The 22,574-nt window shown below is 38.0% G+C and overlaps 1 protein-coding gene across 1 annotated transcript; it reads right to left on the bottom strand.

Moving 5' to 3' along the window:
- Nucleotides 1–268: 268 nt before the first annotated feature.
- LOC148869624 (uncharacterized) lies at nucleotides 269–22,573 on the bottom strand. Its single transcript, XM_088967832.1, has 10 exons — nucleotides 22,036–22,573; nucleotides 9,125–9,209; nucleotides 4,091–4,165; nucleotides 3,965–4,001; nucleotides 3,370–3,453; nucleotides 3,232–3,292; nucleotides 3,019–3,125; nucleotides 2,739–2,804; nucleotides 640–794; nucleotides 269–545 (listed from the first exon to the last, which is right to left on the bottom strand). The coding sequence occupies exons 1-9, from the start codon at nucleotides 22,118–22,120 to the stop codon at nucleotides 699–701; spliced, it is 696 nt and encodes a 231-aa protein (XP_088823958.1). The 5' UTR covers nucleotides 22,121–22,573; the 3' UTR covers nucleotides 269–545; nucleotides 640–698.
- Nucleotide 22,574: the final 1 nt, after the last annotated feature.

Below are 22,574 nucleotides of genomic sequence, written 5' to 3'. Positions count from 1 at the left end.
ATTGATGAATCTCTCTTTTTACCCTTTTTTTTTGTTGTATGCTTAAAACAGAAATCTGTAGTCTACATATTCTAAATCAAGTCTACTCTCAAGTGGCTGAACTGAATTGACGTATTGCTTTGTCTTTTTGTAAGTAATTATGGAGGTTGTGAACTTCCTTAATGGCTGCAGCTGAGATTGGGTTAGTCACTATACCTCAAATGTTTTATTGTTTAATGTAATCCACTAAAAAACACAAAAAGCAAAACATTTAAAAAGAGTTCCTAAATTTGAAGGCAATAGAATGGATGACTTTGTATTTAATCGATTCTCAATTAAAGGATTGTACCTTTTTGAATTCCAACAACAAATGGATTTTGCTAAACCAGTCAATCAAGTGGCAGGTAAACAATTGGATAGTGTAGCATCAGAGCTCATGGGTAAATGTACCAAAACTCTCTCAAGCGTGTCCATACCACAAAGGTTTTAACTTCTGCAGAAATGGCGCCCTGATGAATATTTAGAAGGTGAGAAGACGTTCCATGTGTTAAATTTGACAAAATGTCCTGCAGACAAGGCCCATCCATTCAAAAATTTAGGGTTAGCTACCTAGCATTAATATTCAACAAACTGAACTGAAACACTGAGGGAAAACATTACCTTTTTCTAACGACTCTGTAATTTGGGGCGGAAAATCAATATCGCCAAAAATGCATAACCTAGCTTTGCATAGCTCTCATCCATTCAACAAAATTATCCAGGATCAAGGGCCAAGCAAGGTCTGGATCGTAGTTGCTAAGGTCTGGGAAACTGATCTGTTAACAAAGCAAAACTAGTTAGTGGAAAGCTTGCATAGAGCATTTTGTTGTGTGTATTACAACTTGTCTATAGACTTCAAACTAGTTATACATAGAACTCAAACACAAACTTCTAGTACCTACCACAAAGAAGACACATTACTTCTACAGAGAATGATTGCATGAGGATGTAAAACGAAAGATGCCATCATCCCTCTTTGGTATGTATTACATAAATGCAAAATGCAAGAATTTTAAGGACATCCTACTAGTTGAAATCCACCGAATAGATCCCACTAGGGTAAAAATCCATTCACTATAATATTCAACCTTAGAAATTTCATTTTCCTTGCTTCTTTCATTTTATTTTCAAAAGGAATCATGGGAAATTATCAGAATCACCGAACAATGGCTAAACAGCACAAGTCTAGTTTACTTTTAATCAGCAACAATAATGAACATTGATATGAATAATAACCCTAATGCCTAGACGAGTGGATTGCAGAGCACAAAGAGAACAGTAAAAATGCTGTTCACACCATATTCAATATGAAAGATTTTTACTTCTCTCCACCTTTGATGTACCCCAAACAAGATTGTCCTTAGTGAACTATATTCATACTAGAGAATCTACTTAAAATAGGGGCTAGTAGAAGGCAATGTTGATGGGTACCCTTGCTATAAAAGCCAACAAAATATACTCTGAACCCAAGAGAAAATCAAGAGAAAAGTTGCATTTTTTCTCGTAGTAGTAGAAAAACCGCTATAAATTAATGAAGAGATAAAAAGAAATAAGGGTCTGTTTGGTTCACAGTTGGAATTGGAATCATAGTAAGAATCAAAATCCCTGAGATCTGAATTGGAATAATCTATTCCCCCACCTGTTTGGTTCAGATGGGAATCAGAACCGGAATTCGATGGAATGGGATTCTAGTTCTGAAGGGGAGGGAATGGCCATTCGCTCAAAGGGAGGAATGCCATTCCACTAGGAATGGAAATCGGATTCTGATTCTGCCCAACCAAACAGATGGAATCCGAATGGGCCATTCTGATACCAGCTCATTCCAGTTCCGGACCCCTATTCCTGTGAATCAAATGAAGACTAACATTTTTCTCCAATACTGATTTTCAAGAGAAAAAAGAAAGAACCATAGAGAAGAATATAAATTCACAAAATAGAAACTCAGAGAAAAAAGGTAGTTGACTTACTAATAATTTCCTAAACAAAGTAGGAAAATAAACCAACAATTCTGATTTATAGCAAGCCTCTTGCTTCTCTAACCACATATCTTAGTAAATACGGTGTTTCTTCCCCTGATATCATCCAATTTACAGTCCCCTTCAATTTGGAAATCTGTCCAGCCTGTAGCTGTGGCTTGTAATAGGCCTAATAGTTCTACGCTTAAACAGTTTCCAATACCAACGGGCCCTAAGAATCTAAGTAAGATATTTCCTCTGTTATCTCTAACCACACCTCCTACCCGAAGCCTCCTGTTTACCAAGCTCCACCCAACAAAATTTAAATTTTCTCCTTCCTTACTCAAGGCCCTCCATTTTAGTCATTATTTTCTGCCTTCTATTTGAAAATCCAGCTACAATCTGTCAACACAACTCATTGATTCATCCATAGCAATACTTTTTAAGGGATCATATGATAATATTCATCATTTGCATTTCTTTGGCTCTACAATGGTGTACTTCTTTTGCAATCCCACTTTAATTTTTGCCTTTTGTATGACAAGAAAATAGATAAGATGAAAATAAATCCTCAATGTTTTTTAGTGGAATCCAAGATGACCCAAAACATAGCACAAAATTTATTCAACTTAGAAAGTATGTTATCTGGAAATGAAAATGTTGGATCAGATGCCAGTTTCCATAAATTAAAACGAAAAATGAAAGAGCATACTCATAAGCTATAGAAAACATTCGAAAAAGCAATGGCAAGACCATTAGGCATACCTCATTGCAAAATCGGAGAAAGCCCATCCATTGATCCATGTTTATCACCTTGTAATCATTCTGGGTCTGTATGCAGTTGGTAAAAAACATATATATATTTTAGTAAATCAAGTTTAGGAATTTTAGCAACGTCATAAATGGGAGAAAACAAGACAGGAAACTTTTGCCCGATATACAGGTAAAGATCTTGTAAAATTAACCTGGCAGTTAAGACAAATCAGAAAAAATTCACCCAAAGTTACGAACTCAAGAAGCTATGTGAAACTGATTGCCCACTCACCTTTAGATACTCAATGAGCATGTCAACTTGGGGACGAAAGTGTGAACCTAACACAAGATCCAGCAATTGACAGATGCTCTCAATGTCTATACTCTTTTGCTTCTCCTCTAAGACATTAAATAGCAAGTCAAAACTAGTGGTTGTGGTAGAAAATTTGATTTTTTTTTTTCAATCAGTAGGTGTAAAGCCACATGCCAGAAAAGAATTATCCACCTGTTAGGCAGTATTGAAATGCATAAGCATAAAAATCCACAAAGTTTGGTGACCTCTTGACCTGTTTATGAATGTAAGAACATCAGCACAGATACAAACTTATCTTCTTATAAGAGAGCTCTTTTCCAGTCTAAATACCTCTTTCTCCAGCTCAGGGAGTGCCTTCTTTAATTTGCTAATAGTGTCAGCTCGCAATGCTTTTAGACCCCTTCGCCACTCATCCTATTAAGAGAAGGATTGATTCCCTTAATATCAAACAATGACACAAGGGGAAGGGAAATTCAAGGTAATGTAGATTATGTACTATCAGAATACCACATTAATTAGCACAAATGCCAAAGGGTATGGGCCCACCATTCAGTAGGTTCCAACTTGAATGTATGAAACCATGAATATCAAAATGAGTTGAATCAGGTAACCGTAATATACATAGCATTCACCTATCCTACCAAACTGATCTTTGACATAAAACATCAAGTAGATTGGAACCATCAATGTTCAACTTGGATTCCCACCATGGACACCATAATATAATGTTTTACTGTTGATAAACAGCATAAACAATCTAAGAACAGATAGCCCAAATTGGTAATGACAAATAACTACGGAGTAGACAACAGATAAACAGAAGGCCATATTAGATAGATAATCATCAAGATAATAAATGATAATACTAGCATTCAAACCACCAAGGAAACTAAGAACTATTACATAAGAGAATTATGTGGCATACCAGGGTAAAATATCCTTGCTTCTCAGCTTTCATTTTCCTAATGGATGCAGTTTATTAGTTTTACAATACATTCTTGGGAAAACTGAAAAGAACCCTGCAGAAATATATCCATAACAGATAACTCACCAAGCCAACATCAGGATTCTCACATCAGTATGATCCACTTCTATATCTGAACAAAGTGCCTCTATTCCTTCTGGGCTGTTCAAGTAAATTCATGCATGCGAGAAACATGTAATGGGCTTCATGGAATAAAGATTTAACGAAGATTACATGCGACATCATCAGTAATAAGTACAATCAGGTTTTATAAAGCAAACGAATAATATCCTAGAAACCGTGTAATACTATAAAGTTGTAGTCTATTCTTCAAATGGTTGAGTAGGGTTGTTCATCAAACCGATGAAACCAGCCAACTCGACCCAAGTTGGTCGGTTTTCTAGTATTTTCGGTCAGCTTCAGTTCAGCAATTTCCCAACCCGACCAGGTCGAGTTTGTTTCAGTTTGGCCATTTGTAAACCAACCAAAACCGAACTGACCAACCACAGATATATATATTATAAATTTATTTTTTTTATTTATTTTTGACAATACTGCTGTAATTTTTAAAATTTAAATTTAATTTTTTAAGTTTAAATCTTTTGAACCAACCAACCAAACCGAAAACTGACCCAAACCGATACAATCGGAGTTGGCTGGTTTTCACTAATGGTCACTTGGTTTCGGATGACCAATTCCCCAACCCAACCAGGTCAGTTCAGTTAGCAAAACAACCTAAAACTGAACCAAACCGACCCATGAACACCCCTGTGGTTGAGTGGCAGAGTTGGGATTAGGGACTCTCTCTCTAAGGTATAACATTGTGGGGATCCATATGAGGATTGCACTAGGAGTTAGGGTTTAGAAGGGAACATTGGGTCTATTTCTTTTTTCCGCATATGATGATAAAAGATATCTGAAGAATGTTAAAAAGAACTACCTCTCTTTGGGGTAGGGTTACACTTATCAAATACATATACATATACACTAATCTCCTGGATCATTTCATTTTTTCTCCTTTTTATTGCTTTTATGCCCCCCACCCCCTAAATCAAAATCATTAAGAAAAAAGAGAAGACTATTAAAGGAACTACTTTGAGAGAGTAATACTCTAAAAGGACTACTACATATATTGGAGTACTATGTCTGAATAGTGGTTTGAACTTAGGAGATCGAAAGATGAAAATGTGTCATTTTGGGAATTGGCTTTTTTTTTGGTAACAGACAAAAGGAAAGTATTATTAAGATAGAGAAAGACTACATAACCTTCAGGAGATTAAGGGTGGCAAGGCATCACCCTGGTACAGAAAAAACAACAAAAAGTATAGCTAATATATTGCTCCTAAGAAACAGAAAAAGAAAACATAACCAAAATACCTAATACATCATCCTTCTATTGAGGTAAACGGACTCAAACCAATTTTAAAGTAGACAAGAAGTTTGACCCAAAGTGTTTCTTGATACTCCTGAAAATATGGGCCTATAGCCACCATTTCCCAAGTCAACTCTTTGGTACTCCACTATCAAAAACAAATATGGCCACCACTGGAATGGTTAGGACTCCTGTTACACTTCTCAACCAACCAATGTCTGGCCACAGACTATGTTTTGGAGAAAAGGGCTTTTTGTTTATTAGTGTAATGAATGTGGTGAAGTGATGACATTGTTTGGCCTCTCTAGTTGATGCAATGACCAAAAAAAAAATGAAACGATATATCTTCTGAGTTTAAAATATTGATGCAAATAAGTCAACGCAGACTAAAATCATGAAATAAAAGAATGATATTGAACATTCATTTCACACTCTTTGTTTAATGATCAAAAAATAGGGAACTGCCTTTGTTTCCTAGAGAAAGCAAGCCTTGACTATCTAATATGCCCTTTATTTGTGGCAGCTTCATGGCAACACACCACTCATCCATTATTTTTTACCTTCTATTTCATATATGAGGCCTCGGAGCTTTTTGGGGCTTGCCTCACCCAAATGACATGCCATTTATATATTAACTCTTCAAGTTTTATAGCGTTGATTATATTTGTTTATATTTTGAGCTTATAATATTAAAATAAGTATATACACAATCGTTCTTCTTATTTCTTTCATAAAAAATATATATTTTTTATTAATTTCTTATTTCATTATGGTTCTGATGGCTATTCGAAGACTGAATAAACAAGGATAGTTATTCGGAGTCTTTGAAGAAACAAGGAAAATCAACAATCATTGAAGGTATGTTTTACCCCTTCTTCCACTTCTCTTTTGGAGCAAAAACATGGGCTCCGCCCCTTCTTTTTCTTTTTTTTTTTATTGGAACAAAAACAGGGTCTCCACCCCATTTTTTTGGAAAACAAAAATAGGGAACTACCCTTTCTTCTTCATCATTTCTAAGGATTTTATTCATGCTTTCTTTTTTTCTATGACAAGAATAGGGGCTAGACCCCTACTTTTACTCATATTTCTACCAAGGTTCAAAATATCTATACGCCCGATACGCCGGTATGGGCGTATCGGGCGAATAGATACTATTTTTTTAGTTTTTTTTTTCTGAAACCGGTTCAGAGGGGCTGGTTTAGGTCTCCTCCATCCCCTGAACCGATCAGACCCCCAATACACCCACTATAGGGGCGTATCAGTGGGGTCCCAGAACGATACGTATCGGCCAAGTCGATACTTTGAACCTTGACTTCTACAACAAAAAACAGGGGCACAGGCGGGCACCTAGGTGACTAGGCAACTATGTGCTTTCTTGTCGCCTAGGTTCACCTTGGTGCCTTGAAAACTATGCCATCAGCCAATCATTTTCCATCACAAAATTTTAAGCAACAGCATTCATATAAATAAAAGCATATTTCTATATTATTCAAAGAAACACAAACAAATAAAGCTTTAAAATAACTTTGTAGTTGACTAGGTTGACTAGTCGTTAATTGTCTAGTCTACCTAGTTGTTGCGTAGTCATCCTAGGAGACACATCATGAGTATCAATCAACTAGTTAATGATGCAGCAGGCCTGGCCCTCAACTGACCAGTCAACACTTTGATAGCACTAGTATTTGTTGTGTTTCTTTTTTATGAATGTATTTATTGTGTTTCTTCATTCATTTTTAATTTTTATTTTGAAAACGATAGCAGATGGTCCATAAAATGGTTTTTGGGTTCTTATCAATTTAGTTTATTTACTGGATCAAACCAAATTATGACTGGTTCAGGTCAGCAATAGTTCGAAAGCTTCAGTCCAGTCTGGTTTTAAAGCAATTGCTTTATCCTAGAAAGTTAAAAGCCAGTGAAAGTTTCAAAGCTTCTCCAACACCTTAGTATTATTACTATAATGATGACAATTAGTAGGTTATCTATACTGTTAGAAAGATCCTGGTGGGTTACAAAACCAATAAAAAATCAACATATTCATGAAAAAAATGAAGGAAAAAAAAAAAGAAACTTCAGAAAATACAGAGGGGTAGAGCCGCTATTATTGTCCTAGGAAAAGAAGAATTGGATAAAATTTTGAGTTGTTCCATGCTTAGTTTAAGTTTTGAAGTCTTTGAGTGTTCAAGGTAGGAACAATTGAGAAAAATAATAAAAAGAAACTAGTATTTTAACTTAAACTGAATAATTTAGTGTAAAAATGTCTATTTATTATTATAATATCAAAAAGTTAAGAATATAAAAGTATCCAAGAGCACTGTGTAAAAATTATCTTGGTGACTAAGCAAGATGGCCCCCCATGAGCGCCTTATTGCCTAGGCTTCGCCTTGACAACTATGTTTATAATGTCATATACTTAATTTTCAGCTTTCCTTACCCCAATGTTTTGTATCTGAATACTTTCAGTACTTGGAAAAGTAGGACAGAGGACTACAAAGGATCCATAGAGAGCAGGAAAGAGAATATTGACTTCATGGAGGCAAGCTATATTGAGGAAGAAATTGAAAGATTTGGTGTCAAGAACAGAAAGAAATATATGGAAAGTGATATGGCAGAGGTATAGATACCAGAGGAAAAGGAAGAGATCCAATATGCAGGAAGGCTCCAATCTACCATGTGTTAGTTTGAGCTAAGTATTAAGTGGAAGGGATTGAATTTGTTGGGATCTTTGTTGGTGCTTGGTTGGGATGATGGAAAAGAAGATGTGTTTGTTCATTTTTGTGGTGGCTGTTGTATTTTCAGGTTGCTTATACCTGAGGCTTCAAGGCATTTGTTAGTTGCTTGGATGTCATCATTGTTTTGAATTTTTCCTCCTCTCCCTAAATCCTACTCCTTCAAAATCAGTGCTTCTAGCGAAAATAACCAAAACATGGCTGAAGAATGAACATTGATAAAGAAGGGAAGAAGGAGAGACATTCTAATTGGTGATTAGAAGCAAGATGGCAGAAACTTACTAATGATGAAATAAAGAGAGAGACTATTCTTCTGTTGGTGTGCATCAAAAAGTAGATTATGAGATTTGGAGAGACCAGATTATTCATGGAGAGAACATAGAAGAGACACAAAAATTGGCTGAGGCATTAGATTTCTCCTCTACAACTTTTCATTATAACAACAGAAGATTAGGTAAGAGTGTTTTTTTTTTCTGGAGATTCAGAAGAAAAGGTAACTTTTATTCAAAACAAAACGTAAGGATGTATGTGAGGAAATGTATAAACAGGTACTTCACATACCAAAAAACCAAAAGCCAAAGATAGTTGATAGGAATTTGCACTATACAAAAATCCCTTCCCACTCCAGCTTTGGCTGAAGTAACTGCCAAACAGTTTAAGTTTCAGGGAATCCATCTAAAGTCACATTGAATGGATGCTAAAATATCATGAATATCTTGCAAGAAATGAAGAATCCTCCAAGGTAAGGTTTACTTTGTCTCATTTAAGTAATGAGGGACACTCTTATCTCATTAGCAGGTTATCATTTCCATTACTGAAGTTAATAACTACCACCGTGATTGATGTGTCCATCAGCCATCTCTGAGTGGAAGACCATAAAAGTTGGTGACCATATGTAGTCACATTGAATTTAATCACTAATACAAAGAAACACAATGAATACATGATTTTCTATAAGTATAACTGAACTATGTTAAATCAAATGCAAGTCAAAGATCAAATATTCAGATGGAATGTACTTACTCAATCATGCCAGAGGACTTATTTGCATATGAGTGAAAGAGGTTATCAATCCTTTCCAACTCCTTGATAATAGCTTTACTTGAGGCTGAGCAATATAATTCATATAGTCAGAGTAACATTTCCGCTGTATCTCCAAATAAAACTAAGGGACAATATGAATCTGATGTAACATATAAAATCAAAAAATAAAACCATATGAATGTCTAAATTTTGAAAAATGAATCTGACGCAGAAAACTAAAAAAGAAGTCATCGTCTATGAGTAAGATGAGATTTTAGTGGTGACTGTTTTTTAATCAGTAACAGTCAAGTTTTATTAATTTGGATATAAAGAATGCTATACAAGTAAAATAAGCCAAAGCTATCCTAACAATGGGCCAGCACCAGCTAACCATCCTTGCATTTCCTTTCTTAAAGTACAAATTTCCCTCTTGTGGGATCAATCCCCAAACAATTCATTCCTTACCTGCTCCTTGTCTTGCAAGTGCATCAACCATACATTTGTTGTGTAAGCAAATGGGGATAAGGATGGACTTAAGAGTCTTGGAAGCAAGAAGGAAGATGTCACCGAAGAGAATAAGGGCCCGTTTGGCACGTCTTTCTGCATGGTCTTTCGGCTGTTTACAAGCCAGGAAGACAAACTTTCAGTCTATTTCCGTTTGGCGCGCAGAAGATCTAGCCGCCAAAAGACGGAACGCCGAAAAGACGCAAAAAGCCCATTTTGGGCTGATTTCAGGAAGCTCCAAATGAAGCTTCTCGTGCGGAAAGGTGCGGGAAGACGCACGGAAAGATGCGCATCTGCCAAACGTGCTTTGGGCTACTCAGATCTTCATGCAAAAGCTCAATGCGTCTTTTGACTATCAAAGCAACTAGAAGATCTTCCCAAAAAGACACGTCAAACGAGCCCTAAGAGAAGGAACTTAGCTCTAAGCGGAATGAATATTCGATCCCTTTCATAGAAGACGGTCTCCCTATTCATAGAAGTAAGGTGACAAAACTCCGTTGCATGGATCTAGAATTCCAGAATATTTCTCAACTTGGGCAATGCCTAGAGGCAAATCCCATTTGTTTCTCCCTTTGGGACACGTGTCCCTCAAGACCACAAGGTTGTTAGAGCACGATCTTGAGCCTTCTCAAAGAGTGGTGTGTGTCAATATGACACTCAGGTATAGCCAATTGTGGTTTCCCTAGGGTACTGATCACGCGTCTGACACCCTCAACATGATCCTTACTGTATCTTACTCTAGCCTCATGGCATTTGTTCAATCGGCATTTGACTTGCCTCACAAGACATATAATTTGATTTTGAGTGCCTCATGTGGCTAGCTAATTGCAGCCATGCGAGGTGAAGTAGTTTAATCTTACAAGGAGAAATTAATAAGGTCTTTATGAGGCAACTCATACGGCTAAGGTACTATGACTTCGTGAGGTAATAACGTAATACTAAAAAACGACTCATGAGGTTAAGATAATGCGACTTCGCAAGGTGACTCGTGAGGCGACCTCACATGGTGATTCATAAAGTGGGCTTGACCTTGGCCTTCTGAGGCTAAATTAACTCGAGCTTGAATACTTCAGGCTCAAGATTCGAGTTTGATTCTAATTGAGGTCGAATCAAGTTTAAACCTCAGGGTAAGATCAATTAGTTATTCGAACTTGAGCTCAACCAATAAAAAGCTTGGCTTGAAAGCTTGCGAGCTTTCATACATACATATATAAATGCAAAAATAATATATATTATGAAAATATTTTTATATTCAATATATAATATAAGAACCTATATATTATAAAAAATATATCATATATAATAAATATAATATAAAAATATATTCATTTTTAAGCATTCAAGTCGAACTCAAGCTCATTAAATATTTAAACGAATCAAGCAAACTCGAACATAGTAGTATTATAGTCGAGTCAAGCCAAGACATGCCAAAGTTTGGCTTGGCTCAGCTCGGCTCAATTGCATCCCTAGCTACAAGGCATTCATTTTGTTGTTTACTCTAAACTTCGTTGTGCATATCAACGAGGTTTTACTTTATATATATATATATATATATACGTTGTCTTACAAGCTGATCTTGGTATCCATATGCAATGGATTCCAATCTCCCTATCCATCACTTTAATGTCTCAATGTCATGTCTATACTACCATGAACCCCCATTTCCACTTGTGAGCCAGCCAACAACTACATAAGAGTCACTTTCCACCAATACATCTCTAAAGCTTAGGTTTATCCAACATAAATTCATATTGGACTGCCAAGTTCCACACTTCTGAAGTCATCAAGCCCAATTGGGGCCAAAGAATACTGTCAATATGCCCTTCATGGTTTCTAAACACACCTTCCACTCGAAGCCCCTGGGTTACCAAGACTAGAGCCATCAAAATTCATCTTGAGTATAGAGAAGGGGCATAGTCCATAATATGTTATTGGTATTGATCAAAAAAAAAAAATAGTCCATAATATGTTTGATGATCTCCCAAGAGAGGACTTAATCATGTCAGTCACAATATTCCAATTCTAGATGATGTCATGAGTAGTGAAATGAGAGAAGGCATCAAATAAATTTACCCAATAGGCCACCTTAACTGGCATGCTTTCAATAATGTTTATTATACAGAAATATCTATAATGCTGGAAGAACTTTGACCAATCTGAAACCTCCCATGAAATTTGATGAATACCAGCTGATTTTTTTTTTTATAAATGAGTGCAAATTTTATTAAGTCTAAAAGTATAAGCATTACAAGTGTCCCTTAGAGAGGCACAATTTGCTACCTCTTTGTAAATAAAACATAAAAATTACAAGTGAGACCAAAACATAGACTGTTTATTCACCCCTTGCTTGGCCGAAGCATTCGCTAACCCATTAGCTGATCTCCTCATCCATTGTATCCTCAAGTTCATATCTTAGATGTCGTTTGGCAAGTCTGTTTTGAAAGATCTTCTGGTAGACCTGACAGCCAAAAGACGATGTGAGCTTTTGCATTAAGATCTTGGCAGCCTAAAGACCGTTTGGTTAAGGCATGTCTTCTCTCCTGAAGACACGATGAAAACAGCCCAAACGGGATTCTGCATCTTTTTTGGGGTGACATCTTTTGGGAGCTAGATCTTCTCCCAACCAAACAGGAAAAGACCAAAACGTGGGCTGTCGGGCTTCTAAACAACGGGCAGCCCACGCGGAAAGGCGCACCAAAATGGGGCCTTAGTGATCCACAAGAATTTTTTTTATCTCACCCCCATGGCACCATATTACAAATTTTGAATCTCTTTCAATCACCAAGTTGGTTATATTTAGTTATTTCTTAAACTACCCCTAAGGTTTAGGAAATTGACTAACTCTACCCCTATTGTTTTAGTGTTGTCTTAAGAGTACCCCTATTGTATCTGACAAATGACTAAATCCTCCTTGCCATTAACGTCCATTAACGAGAAAATGAAGAAGGCTATTTTACCCATTATTCTCCTTCAATTTTTCAAAATGAGAGACCTGATTTTCTACCTGAGCTGCTTGGATTTTAGATTGGGGTTTCTGTCTGATTTTTTATGAAGGAAAAGGGCAACTAGATCTTGATTTTGAAAATAATAATAATTTAGAATAAATAAAGAAAATAAATGGATTAAAGCCCAAGTTGTAGTGGCAAAGAAAGAGAAAACGAGAGAGAGAGAGAGAAGAAGGGGATCGAGAGAGGGAGAAAAGAGGCAACCGACGAGATCAGTAGTGATGGCCCCGATGAGGTTAGGCTCTTGAAGGCCTATGACGAGTTGCCTGAGAATACTAGGCTCAATGAAGGCATTATTGCTGGTCTCAATGAGGAAGATGAGGGAGCCACCGATGATAACATCAAGTTTGAGGACGAGGCCATTGATAAGATCTAGTCCCTCCCACCACTAGTCACACCAGGGTTTGACATTTTTTCTCGATTTCTCTTGAAGGCCTATGACGAGTTGCCTGAGAATACCAGGCTCAATGAAGGCATTGTTGCTGGTCTCAATGAGGAAGATGAGGGAGCCACCGATGATTACATCAAGTTTGAGGACAAGGACATTGATAAGATCTAGTCCCTCCCACTACCAGTCACACCAAGGTTTGACATTTTTTCTCAATTTCTCTTTTTGATCCCATCTTTTGGATTCCAATTGAATGATTTTTTAATAAAATCTTCCCTATTTCCCCCTTGATTCTCCCTCCATCGTGTACTTGAAGTCGTAATGTTATTCAAATATGTAATGGGCAAGCAGGCAAAGTAGAGGAGGATATTCCCTACTTCAAAGACAAACCGATTTTTGTGTTTTTGTATAGTGAACCCTAAGATTAGTTTTGGAAGAGTGCTTGCACAGTCGCGGACTTCCTTGCCCGGCGAGAAATAGAGAGAGATAGAGAGAGGGGGGGAGAACTAGAGCTAGAGATGAGAGAGAAAAATCACTACATAAGGTTGCGGCAGCATGTGACAGGAAAAAAAAAAGAAAAAAAGAAAGAAAGAAAGATTTCAAAGGGTATTTTTGGGATTTTTGAAAAAAAATCTGTCACGTGATGTCATATGCAATCGGGTGTGATGGAAAGTTAATAGTAGGGGAGGATTTAGTCAATTGTCAGAAACAATAGGGGTATTTTAAGACAATACTGAAACAGTAGGGATAGAGTTAGTTAATTTCCTTAAACCTTAGGAGTAGTTTAAGAAATTTTCCCTTAGCAATTTGTGCACCTTATAAGGCCGCAAACAATTCTGCCTTGAGAGATTCCCCAATCCCCATTTGGCCAGAAACAAAGCTCTCAGTTTAACTTCCAAGTCTCTCACAACCCTTCCTATACCAACAGGTCCTGGATTTCCCCTGCTAGTCCCATCAAAATTCAAGGATTTGATCCGATGGATTTCTCCATATATCATCAGGAGAAAATTGAGAGAACAAGTGCAAGGATTTGATCCAATGGATCACCCTACACATCACAAAATCCGTTATCTCTTCCTTGCTTCTTTCGTTCTCAAAGAAAATTCTTGCATTCCTCTCTTCCCAAATTGTCCAAGCCAAGGCTGCTCTAACACACCTCCACATTATCCTCCCCCTCTTTTTTGGACAGGAAAAGAGAGAAGATCAAATAGTAGATTAGCCTCCAGTGGTAAAGACCACTTGCACCCAAACAAGGAAAAGAACCAATTCTAGATATCAGCAACGAAGGAGCAGGAAATCAGTAAGTGAAAGCAACTCTCATTATCAGATCTGCACAAAACACACCAGTTTGGGGAGAGGCATAAATTGGGTCTCCTTTTCTGTAGCACTTCCAAAGTATTAATTTTTACATGAATCACTTCCCAACAAAAGGCTCTTATTTTAGGCACCAGAACTCTTTCAAGGGAAAAGAAGAAGAGGGCATAGAGTTACAAAGAAACTTGAAGAAGGAAGCACATGAAGACCAACCCTTAGGGTGAGGGGTCCAAATACACTAACTTATTAGGATTAAGACATACACTTTGAAGAGTTTGAAGCAAATCTAGACAGGCCCTTAATTCATCTCTTAACCCTCTGCGAAAGCCAAAGTCCTAATTATGATCCACTGGGAGAACGAGGGAGGGGGGACAATGAATTTTGAAATGCATTCATTCTTGCACAAAGAGATTGAACATAAGGATGGGAAGAGATCCTTTAGAGGGTAAGAACCAACCTAGACATCCTCCTAAATTTTGATAGAATCCCCTAAATAAGCATCATACCTGAGGAACTAGAAGAGAGTGGGAATTGCCTTCCATGGAGATGATAACATAGCCCAGTTAGAGGCACATGCATCCTAGCCATTCCCCAACCTACCATGTATACTGGCTATTACATTATGCCACAGTCTATCTCGTTCCCATGGCCATCTCCATAATAACTTTCCTAGCAATGCCAAGTTCTTTTTATCCACATTCCCAACTCCCAAGCATCCTTCTTCTAAGTTTCTACTCATAGTCTCCCAATTAACCAAGTGGTCTTTTCTGCCTTCTCCCAGCTTCCATAAGAAGTCCATCAGTTTCTCAATCTTTTTTATCTCCTTTTTTAGGGATCCTAAAGACTAACAAGTAGTAGATTGGTAGATTAGCAAGCATGAACTTAATCAAAGTAATCCTACGCCCAAGTGAGATATAATTTCTTTTCCAAGTTGCTAGTCTCCTGATGCACCTCTCAATGATTAGACTCCAAAATCTACTCTCTTAGGTTTGCACCTAGGAGAAGCCCTAAGTCAGTCAAAGGCCAACTAGATATGGAACATTCTAGGATTTTTGCAACAATTGTAAGGTCTCTCTCTTCCATGTTAAGTCCCACAATACAACTTTTCTCAAGATTAATTTTAAGATTGGAGACAAGCTCAAATTTTCTCACCAAATCTTTCAGGTTCATCACCAAAAAGTTGTTTTTCCCCTTCACAAAAGATTATAATATCATCTGCAAACTGTAAATGAGTAATCGATAATCTATCCCTTCCAACCTTCCATCCATTAAATCCATTCTCCCTTTCAGCCTTATAAATCATTCTACTTAAAACACCCACTACAAGGGTGAAAAGGAAAGGTGAAAGGGGGTCTCCCTACCTCAAACCCATTGACCAAAATCGAGTAGTGATAAGAATTAACACATCCAAAGATACAATTACAACATCTCTCCCCAAATCCACATGATTTCATTACTTCAATTAAGAACGTTCAGTCCAACAAATCATAAGCTTTCTCGAGGTCCAATTTACACATCCTTTTTTCCTTGATCTTTTCACTTCCACACATTCATTTGCAATGATGACTTGGTCAGCTATTTGCCTCCCCTTTACAAAGGCCCCTTGTTGCTGGCTGGTTAGGCTGGGAAAGTTGTTTTTAGCCTTGCAGAGAGGACCTTAGCAATAATCTTATACAAGTTGGTCACTAGATGATCGGTCTAAAATCCTTTGGATGGCAAGCATCAGGCTTCTTTGGGATAAGAGTAAGAAAAGTTGCATTTATCCCCAAACTGATGAAGCCCCTCTCCGCAAATTCATTGAATACCTCAACTAGATCATGTTTAACAACTTCCCAAAAATCCTGATAGAAGGCCATAGTGAAACCGTCTAGCCCCAGGGCTTTGAATCTGTTCATTGAGAAGATTCCCTTTTCTTACCTCTTCTTCAAAATTCCTTTCCAACCAGCAGACTTTTTCAGATTGCAAGCAAGTCAAATCAGCATCCTCCATTTCCATTCTGTCATTCAGGTGTATGTTGGAACTGTATGGACTTTGTCTTGGATAAGATGAATTTTGGGCAGAAATGGAGAAATTGGATCGAAGTCTGTATATCTTCTCCTAAATTTCCAGTTCTCCTTAATGGCCAATCAGTGGGTTTCGTCAAAAGTTCTAAGGGGATTCCAGGAGGGGAAAGTGCCTGGCTGTTACAATTTGTAGACGACACTTTGTGCTTTGTGGAGGCTAAAGAGGATCAACTTGACTTGTTTGTAGGGGTGCTTATTTGGTTTGAGGTAGTATCGGGGCTGAAAATAAATTGGAAAATGTGTTTTTTTATTCTTTTGGGTAATGTGGGAAGCATCAAGGAGTTGGCAGAAAGGTTCTCCTGTCAGGTGGGTTTTTTACCAACAAAATACTTAGGACTCCCATGATTCCTCGGGTAATGTGGGAAGCATCAAGGAGTTGGCAGAAAGATTCTCTTGTCAGGTGGGTTTTCTACCAACAAAATACTTGGGACTCCCATTAGGGATAAATGCACTTCAAGTCTGATATGGGAACCTGCACTCTGAAGTAAAGCTGTTGTCCACTCCGGCTGCTCTTGGGAGATTGACAAAAAGAAGGTAGCTAATGTGGAAATGTATCAGAGCCGCCACCTTGTGGATTTTATGGGAGGAGAGAAACGCTAGAATATTTCAAGAAAAGGAAAGAAGTCTTGCTGAAGTCAAGGAATGTATATTGACAAAGACAATTTCATGGCTGAAATCTTCACAATTGTTGACAGATTTCTCCTGTGATGACTTAAGGAGAAATTGGGAAGCAGTGGCTTCTACAGTCTCCACCAAGAACAAATTACAAGTTGATTGGAAACCCCCACCAGATGGAGTGGAAAAATTGAATTTTGATGGCAGCTGCCAAAGGTAACCCAGGGCCATCCGAAATTGGTGGGATTCTGAGAGATAAAGACAGCAATATGTTGTCTCTTTTCTCAGGACCAGTGGGTGAAGGTGATTCTGTAAGGGCAGAGCTACTAGCAGCGGTACAAGGAATACAGATGGCTAGTCAAATAGGAGTTAACAATTTGTTAGTAGAAGGGGATTCCAAGGTAGTAGTGGGATTCTGAGCGATAAAGACAGCAATATGTTGTCTCTTTTCTCAGGACCAGTGGGTGAAGGTGATTCTGTAAGGGCAGAGCTACTAGCAGCGGTACAAGGTATACAGATGGCTAGTCAAATAGGAGTTAACAATTTGTTAGTAGAAGAGGATTCCAAGGTGGTAGTGGGCTGGCTGAATATCCCAGACACAGTTTGTTGGGGCTACAGGGATCTGTTAAAGAAAGTTAAATGGATGACAAGAAATATGACTGTTAGGTTTCAGTGGGTCAGCAGATCAGCAAATGCAATGGCTGATTCTCTGGCCAAGCAAGGGATGTGTCAAGGGGAGATCTGTTTTGGGCTACTTTGTAATTTGTGTCTCAGGTTTGGGCATGTTTAGTGTTTATGATTCAGTCCTCAGGGGAGGTAACATCTCGTGCCTCTTCCTAGGCTGTTTGTATTTCTGATATTTGTTTTAATAAAATTACTCTCATTTATCAAAAAAAAAAAGGTCTGATATGGGAACCTGTCCTGGAAAGATTGGAGAAAAAATTGGCTGCATGGAAGGCTAAGTATTTGTCCTTGGGAGGTAGAATTACCTTGCTGGAAAGCTCATTATCTAACCTGCCAGCTTTCTATCTATCTGTATTTCCGATTCCGGGGAAAGTAGCTCAGAGAATTGAAAACTGCAGAGGAATTTCCTATGGAGAAAATGCGAGGAAGATGAGAAGAAATTTCATTTGGTGAAGTGGGATCAGGTGTGCTCCCCTAAGGAACAAGGAGGCCTAGGTATTAGACACTTGAGGGCTCTTTTAGGGAAATCGATTTGGAGATTTGGTCTGGAAAGGACAATGGGTGGAGGAAGTTAGTTGCAGCCAAATATAATGCAGATAAAGGAGATTGGATTACCACCTCTTCTTTCATGTCTTTGGGTTGCTCAATTTAGAAGAAAATTATGGAAATCTGTCCTACCTTCAGAAGAGGACTAAGTCCAAAGCTGGGCAAGGGTGATAGGCTGGCCATTTGGAACAACCCTTGGTGTGGCAGCTCTCCTCTCTCAAATCTGTTCCCACAGATATTCCTTTTATCTGAGTCTCAAGAGGCAACTATATCTGAATGCTATGAACTGAATGATAACTCAATGGCATGGTATCCTATGTTTAGAAGAAATTTTCAGGACTGGGAGATTAAGAAATTTTCAGAGCTACTTGAGCTGCTAGCCCTTCAGCACCTGAACGTGCAAATTGCAATCTGAGGATAGCTGGGCATGGAACTGGAGTTCAGATGGCTAGTTCTCATTCAAATCCTTTGCCTACTACCCATCTGATAACACCCTGGAAGAGATGTCTGCATCTATAATCTGGAACTCAATCTCTCCTTCAAAGATTAATGCTTTGGTTTGGGCTGCAACTCTAGAGAGGTGTGCTTTGCGGCCAAAAGGTTTTCAGCTTCAACACTTCTTATATGTGTGCTTTGCGGCCAAGATTTGGAGGATGGTAATCATCTTTTTCTTCACTTCCCTATCTCAGCTAAGATCTGGAATCACTACTTTTCTGCCCTGGAACTCGACTGGGTCAAGCCTAGGTCTGTAAAGGAGCTGCTGAGATGTTGGGAGCTGCAAGGTCTGTCAAAGCTAGCAAAAAGTCTGTGGAGGTTCATGTTCATTCCAGAGGCTGTAATCAGAACTGTTTGAGCAGAAAGAAATAAAAGACTTTTTCAAAATCTGTCCAAAGAACCAGAAGATCTGATTGCATTTTCATTTGGAAAATTGCTTTCTTGCATTTCAGCTGTAAAGGGGTTTCGGGTCCCTATGGGGGCTAGATTGTCCTCTGAGAATTTGTGGAATTTGCAATGTTCTATGATCTGTTTGATCTTTCCCCAAAATCTGGTTTTTGGAGGATCATCTTGTACTGTTAACTCATCTTTAATAAAACTACCTTACCTTTTTTCAAAAAATATATATATATGGACTTGAAGTGGTCTACAAATCTCCTAGCAATCTCACTTTAATTAGTTATCTCCTGCCCTTCTATCTCCAATTTACCCACATAATTCTTTCTCCTCCCATTTTCCAAAACATGAAAAATATTTTGTGTTACCATCCCCTTCTTTTAACCACTTGCACCTAGATTTTTGTCTCTAGCTGGTCTCCTCCCTTGGTAAGGTTTCTTCCAATGCTCTCTTTAATTTGCACCTCATAGCTCATTCCTCAGCACCAATAGTCCCATGCGCTTCCTTGTCTAATTCCTCTATGTTGGAAACAAAATTTCATTCATTAATTAGAAAAGGTACATCAAGAGGCTGTGAGTACAAACAAAGAGAAAAAGAAACAATTACAGGAAGCATTAGCTTTCCTACCCACCCAAACACAAAGCCCAAAAAAGTTGTTGTCGATTAACTCCCTGCTTTACCAGGCTATCAGCCAAGCCATTTGCTGATCTTTGTACCCATTTAACTTCCATCTGCATGTCCATTGAGAACCATTTAAAGTTTTAAACCCCCTGTTTTTGTTCCTATAGCACCAAGCAGTGTTTTTCCTCTTTCAACAACCAACTGATAACCACTTTAGAGTCACCTTCAACGATCAATCTTACAGCTCCCAATTGCTTGGCTTTCTGTACACCTAAACTTGCTGTCATCATTTTTACCCTCACTGAGTCATCTTCCCCTATTGGACCTGAGTACAATCAGCCTTATAGCCTGCCATCACTTACCAGGCTATCATCCAAGTCACCTTCACCTCCAACAATCTCCCATGTGTGCTTCTTACAAAACAATAATGGAGAACCCATGCATTACCATTTATATCTTGTTCTCGCATTTATGTTATTTGGACACTTTTTCTCCCTCAGTTGGATGCCAGGCAGATGCCACCTAGTGAGACCTGCAGAATCTTTAATCTAGCTTTCTTACCAGTCAGGACTGAAACAAGACAGGAATTCTGGAAATGTGCAAACTTTTACATGGGCCAGTGGGAAGAGGAGGGTGGAGGAAGGGATTTTAGGATCTTCTCCAAAGTCCAATTTATATTCAGAGTGGAGACTGATTCAAAGGAACTAATTACTTCTCGTAGATTTGAAGCAAATTCAAGGCTGCTTTCCTCACAAAATAAAACAGTATCATCATCGAACTGAAAATGAGTTACAGCAACCTCCAAGCTTCCTACCCTCCAGCCTTTAAACAGATTATTCTGATCTGCCTTCAAAATCATCCTGCTTAGGACATCTGCAATTTATGTGAAAAGAAAAGGAGAAAGGGGGTCCCCTAGCTTCATTCTCTTTCTTTACTTTGATTGTTAACAAAATGTCTCTCTTAGAAATCAAAAAAATAGAAAGGTTACAAATATAAGCAATAGGTAATCAAAATTTCAGTTTGTAGTATTTTTCTTCCTCTCACTAATTTTAGATCACCAGAAGAAAATGCTTCAGTCATCACAAATGATTGCTATCATGGAAAACCTCAGTCATGGAGATATGTTTCCTCTAATCAAGGAATTCATGGAGAAATGGCAGGTGCCGCAGGACTTCTTATTTTGTAGCATGTTCAATAAACCAATTGATGTTTCCTGGCCTAAGCATGTTTTGTAAAAGAGAAAAGTACCTTAACCTTTTGTGCTTGAGAAGGTCAAGAGACATTATCAAAGCCATAAGTTAATTCTTCCACAGAAAAGTAAGCCAGTATTCATAGTCATCCTTCAAACCCTAAAATACGATAGCTTCCTACCCCTAACACAATCCAGCCCCAATGTTTTAAGCATATGTTAACATGACAACCGCCAGATAGTTAACCTTACAGAAGTGAACAGAACAATAAATGTCATAAACTAGTTCTTTCCAAGGACAGCGGAAACCCTTAAAGTCTTTTCTCTTTTATTTTGTGATAATTAACAGAAACTTTTATTAACAATGAGGGGTAAAATCTAAGTCTTCCCCTTTTCCTTTTGATAATAAAAAGAAAAACCTCATCACCTTTCCTACCCTGAAAAATTGTTCCCAAATACTTCTGCAGTAAAATATACCAAATAAGGAGCTTAATAAAGTAGAGCAAGGAGACAAGTAAAACGAGTAAGCCCTTCATTCAAGTTGTATCACGATCAAAAGAAACATCTTACTACTAAATAGCTGATAGGTCAATATTTATGATCAAAGAAGAGCCTGTTATTATCCTCTCTTCAGATTGATCACAACAACTAGATTTTTTTAACAACTGTGGTCAGTAAAAACCGAAGAGGCGTCAATTAATAAAGTAATTAAAAGGACAATATCAGGATACATAATTTCCTTAGTCGCCCAAACTACTGAATTTGCAGAGGTACGTATTAGATAACATCAACAAAAACTTACACTAAGTGATCCACTATCTGAAACATCAATTGATCCCTAGTGAAAAAGAGAGGAAAAACTCTATTTTAGCCTTCGGTTAACTAAACCGCCAATTTAACCCTCTGAAGGTAAACTAGATTAAATTGTTGCAACGAGAAACCGCTTTAAATCAAACAAAGATCATTCGTTGCAAACGATTTAAGTCATCAAATTGAACACAGAAACAAGTAGATACAACTGAATTGCCAGAGCGGTTACCATAGGAAGACATAAACCGCTGGAAATAAAAGAAAAGAGAGAGATCGATTACCAGAGCGAAAGATATCAACCGCTGAGGAATTCACCGACGATGCGTGATTCGCAGGCCCGCTTTTCCTGGTGGATGACCGTCTCATCTTGCTGAATTCAATAACCAGAAACAAACTGAAGGAATAGTATTAAAATTTCAGGTGGAAAAACCCTCGAGCAAGCGAACAAGCAAGCTAAGCTTTGTTGTTTTCGTCGCCCGAAATCTTTCACGGAGCGCCAAACGAGATTTCGTTTTTCTCTTTTTTTCAGATATATAAAGATAAATAAGACAGACAAAAGAGAGGGAGAGGGAGGTGGTGTCACCGACTTCCCTTCGTGTTCAGACTTTCTTCGCCGAAAGAACGAAGATGGAGCCATCCATGGTCCATGGAGGTAATAAATTGTGCCCGTTCCGCAACTCACACTTTAGACCCGGACCCGGTCCCAAAGCCCGATTGGCAAGGGTTTAGAACGGGTATTTGATTGCCCGAATTCGTATTCGACCCATTAACGATGGCTCGAATTCGATCCGTTTATAATTACATCGGACATGGGCTTTTT

Source organism: Nelumbo lutea, chromosome 2, assembly GCF_056320005.1.
Source record: "Nelumbo lutea isolate HS-2025 chromosome 2, American lotus-T2T, whole genome shotgun sequence".
Lineage (NCBI taxonomy): Eukaryota > Viridiplantae > Streptophyta > Magnoliopsida > Proteales > Nelumbonaceae > Nelumbo > Nelumbo lutea.
The sequence above is the reverse complement of the archived record's forward strand: the minus strand, read 5'-3'. Positions and strand labels throughout refer to the sequence as shown.

Excerpts from the sequence above, each read along its gene's own strand:
- LOC148869624 (XM_088967832.1), bottom strand. The coding sequence starts at position 22,120 with ATGAGACGGTCATCCACCAGGAAAAGCGGGCCTGCGAATCACGCATCG. Across the intron at positions 3,126-3,231 it reads ATTTCAATACTGCCTAACAG|AGGAGAAGCAAAAGAGTATA; the intron begins GTGGATAATTCT and ends TTAATGTCTTAG. Across the intron at positions 2,805-3,018 it reads TGCTCATTGAGTATCTAAAG|ACCCAGAATGATTACAAGGT; the intron begins GTGAGTGGGCAA and ends AACTGCATACAG.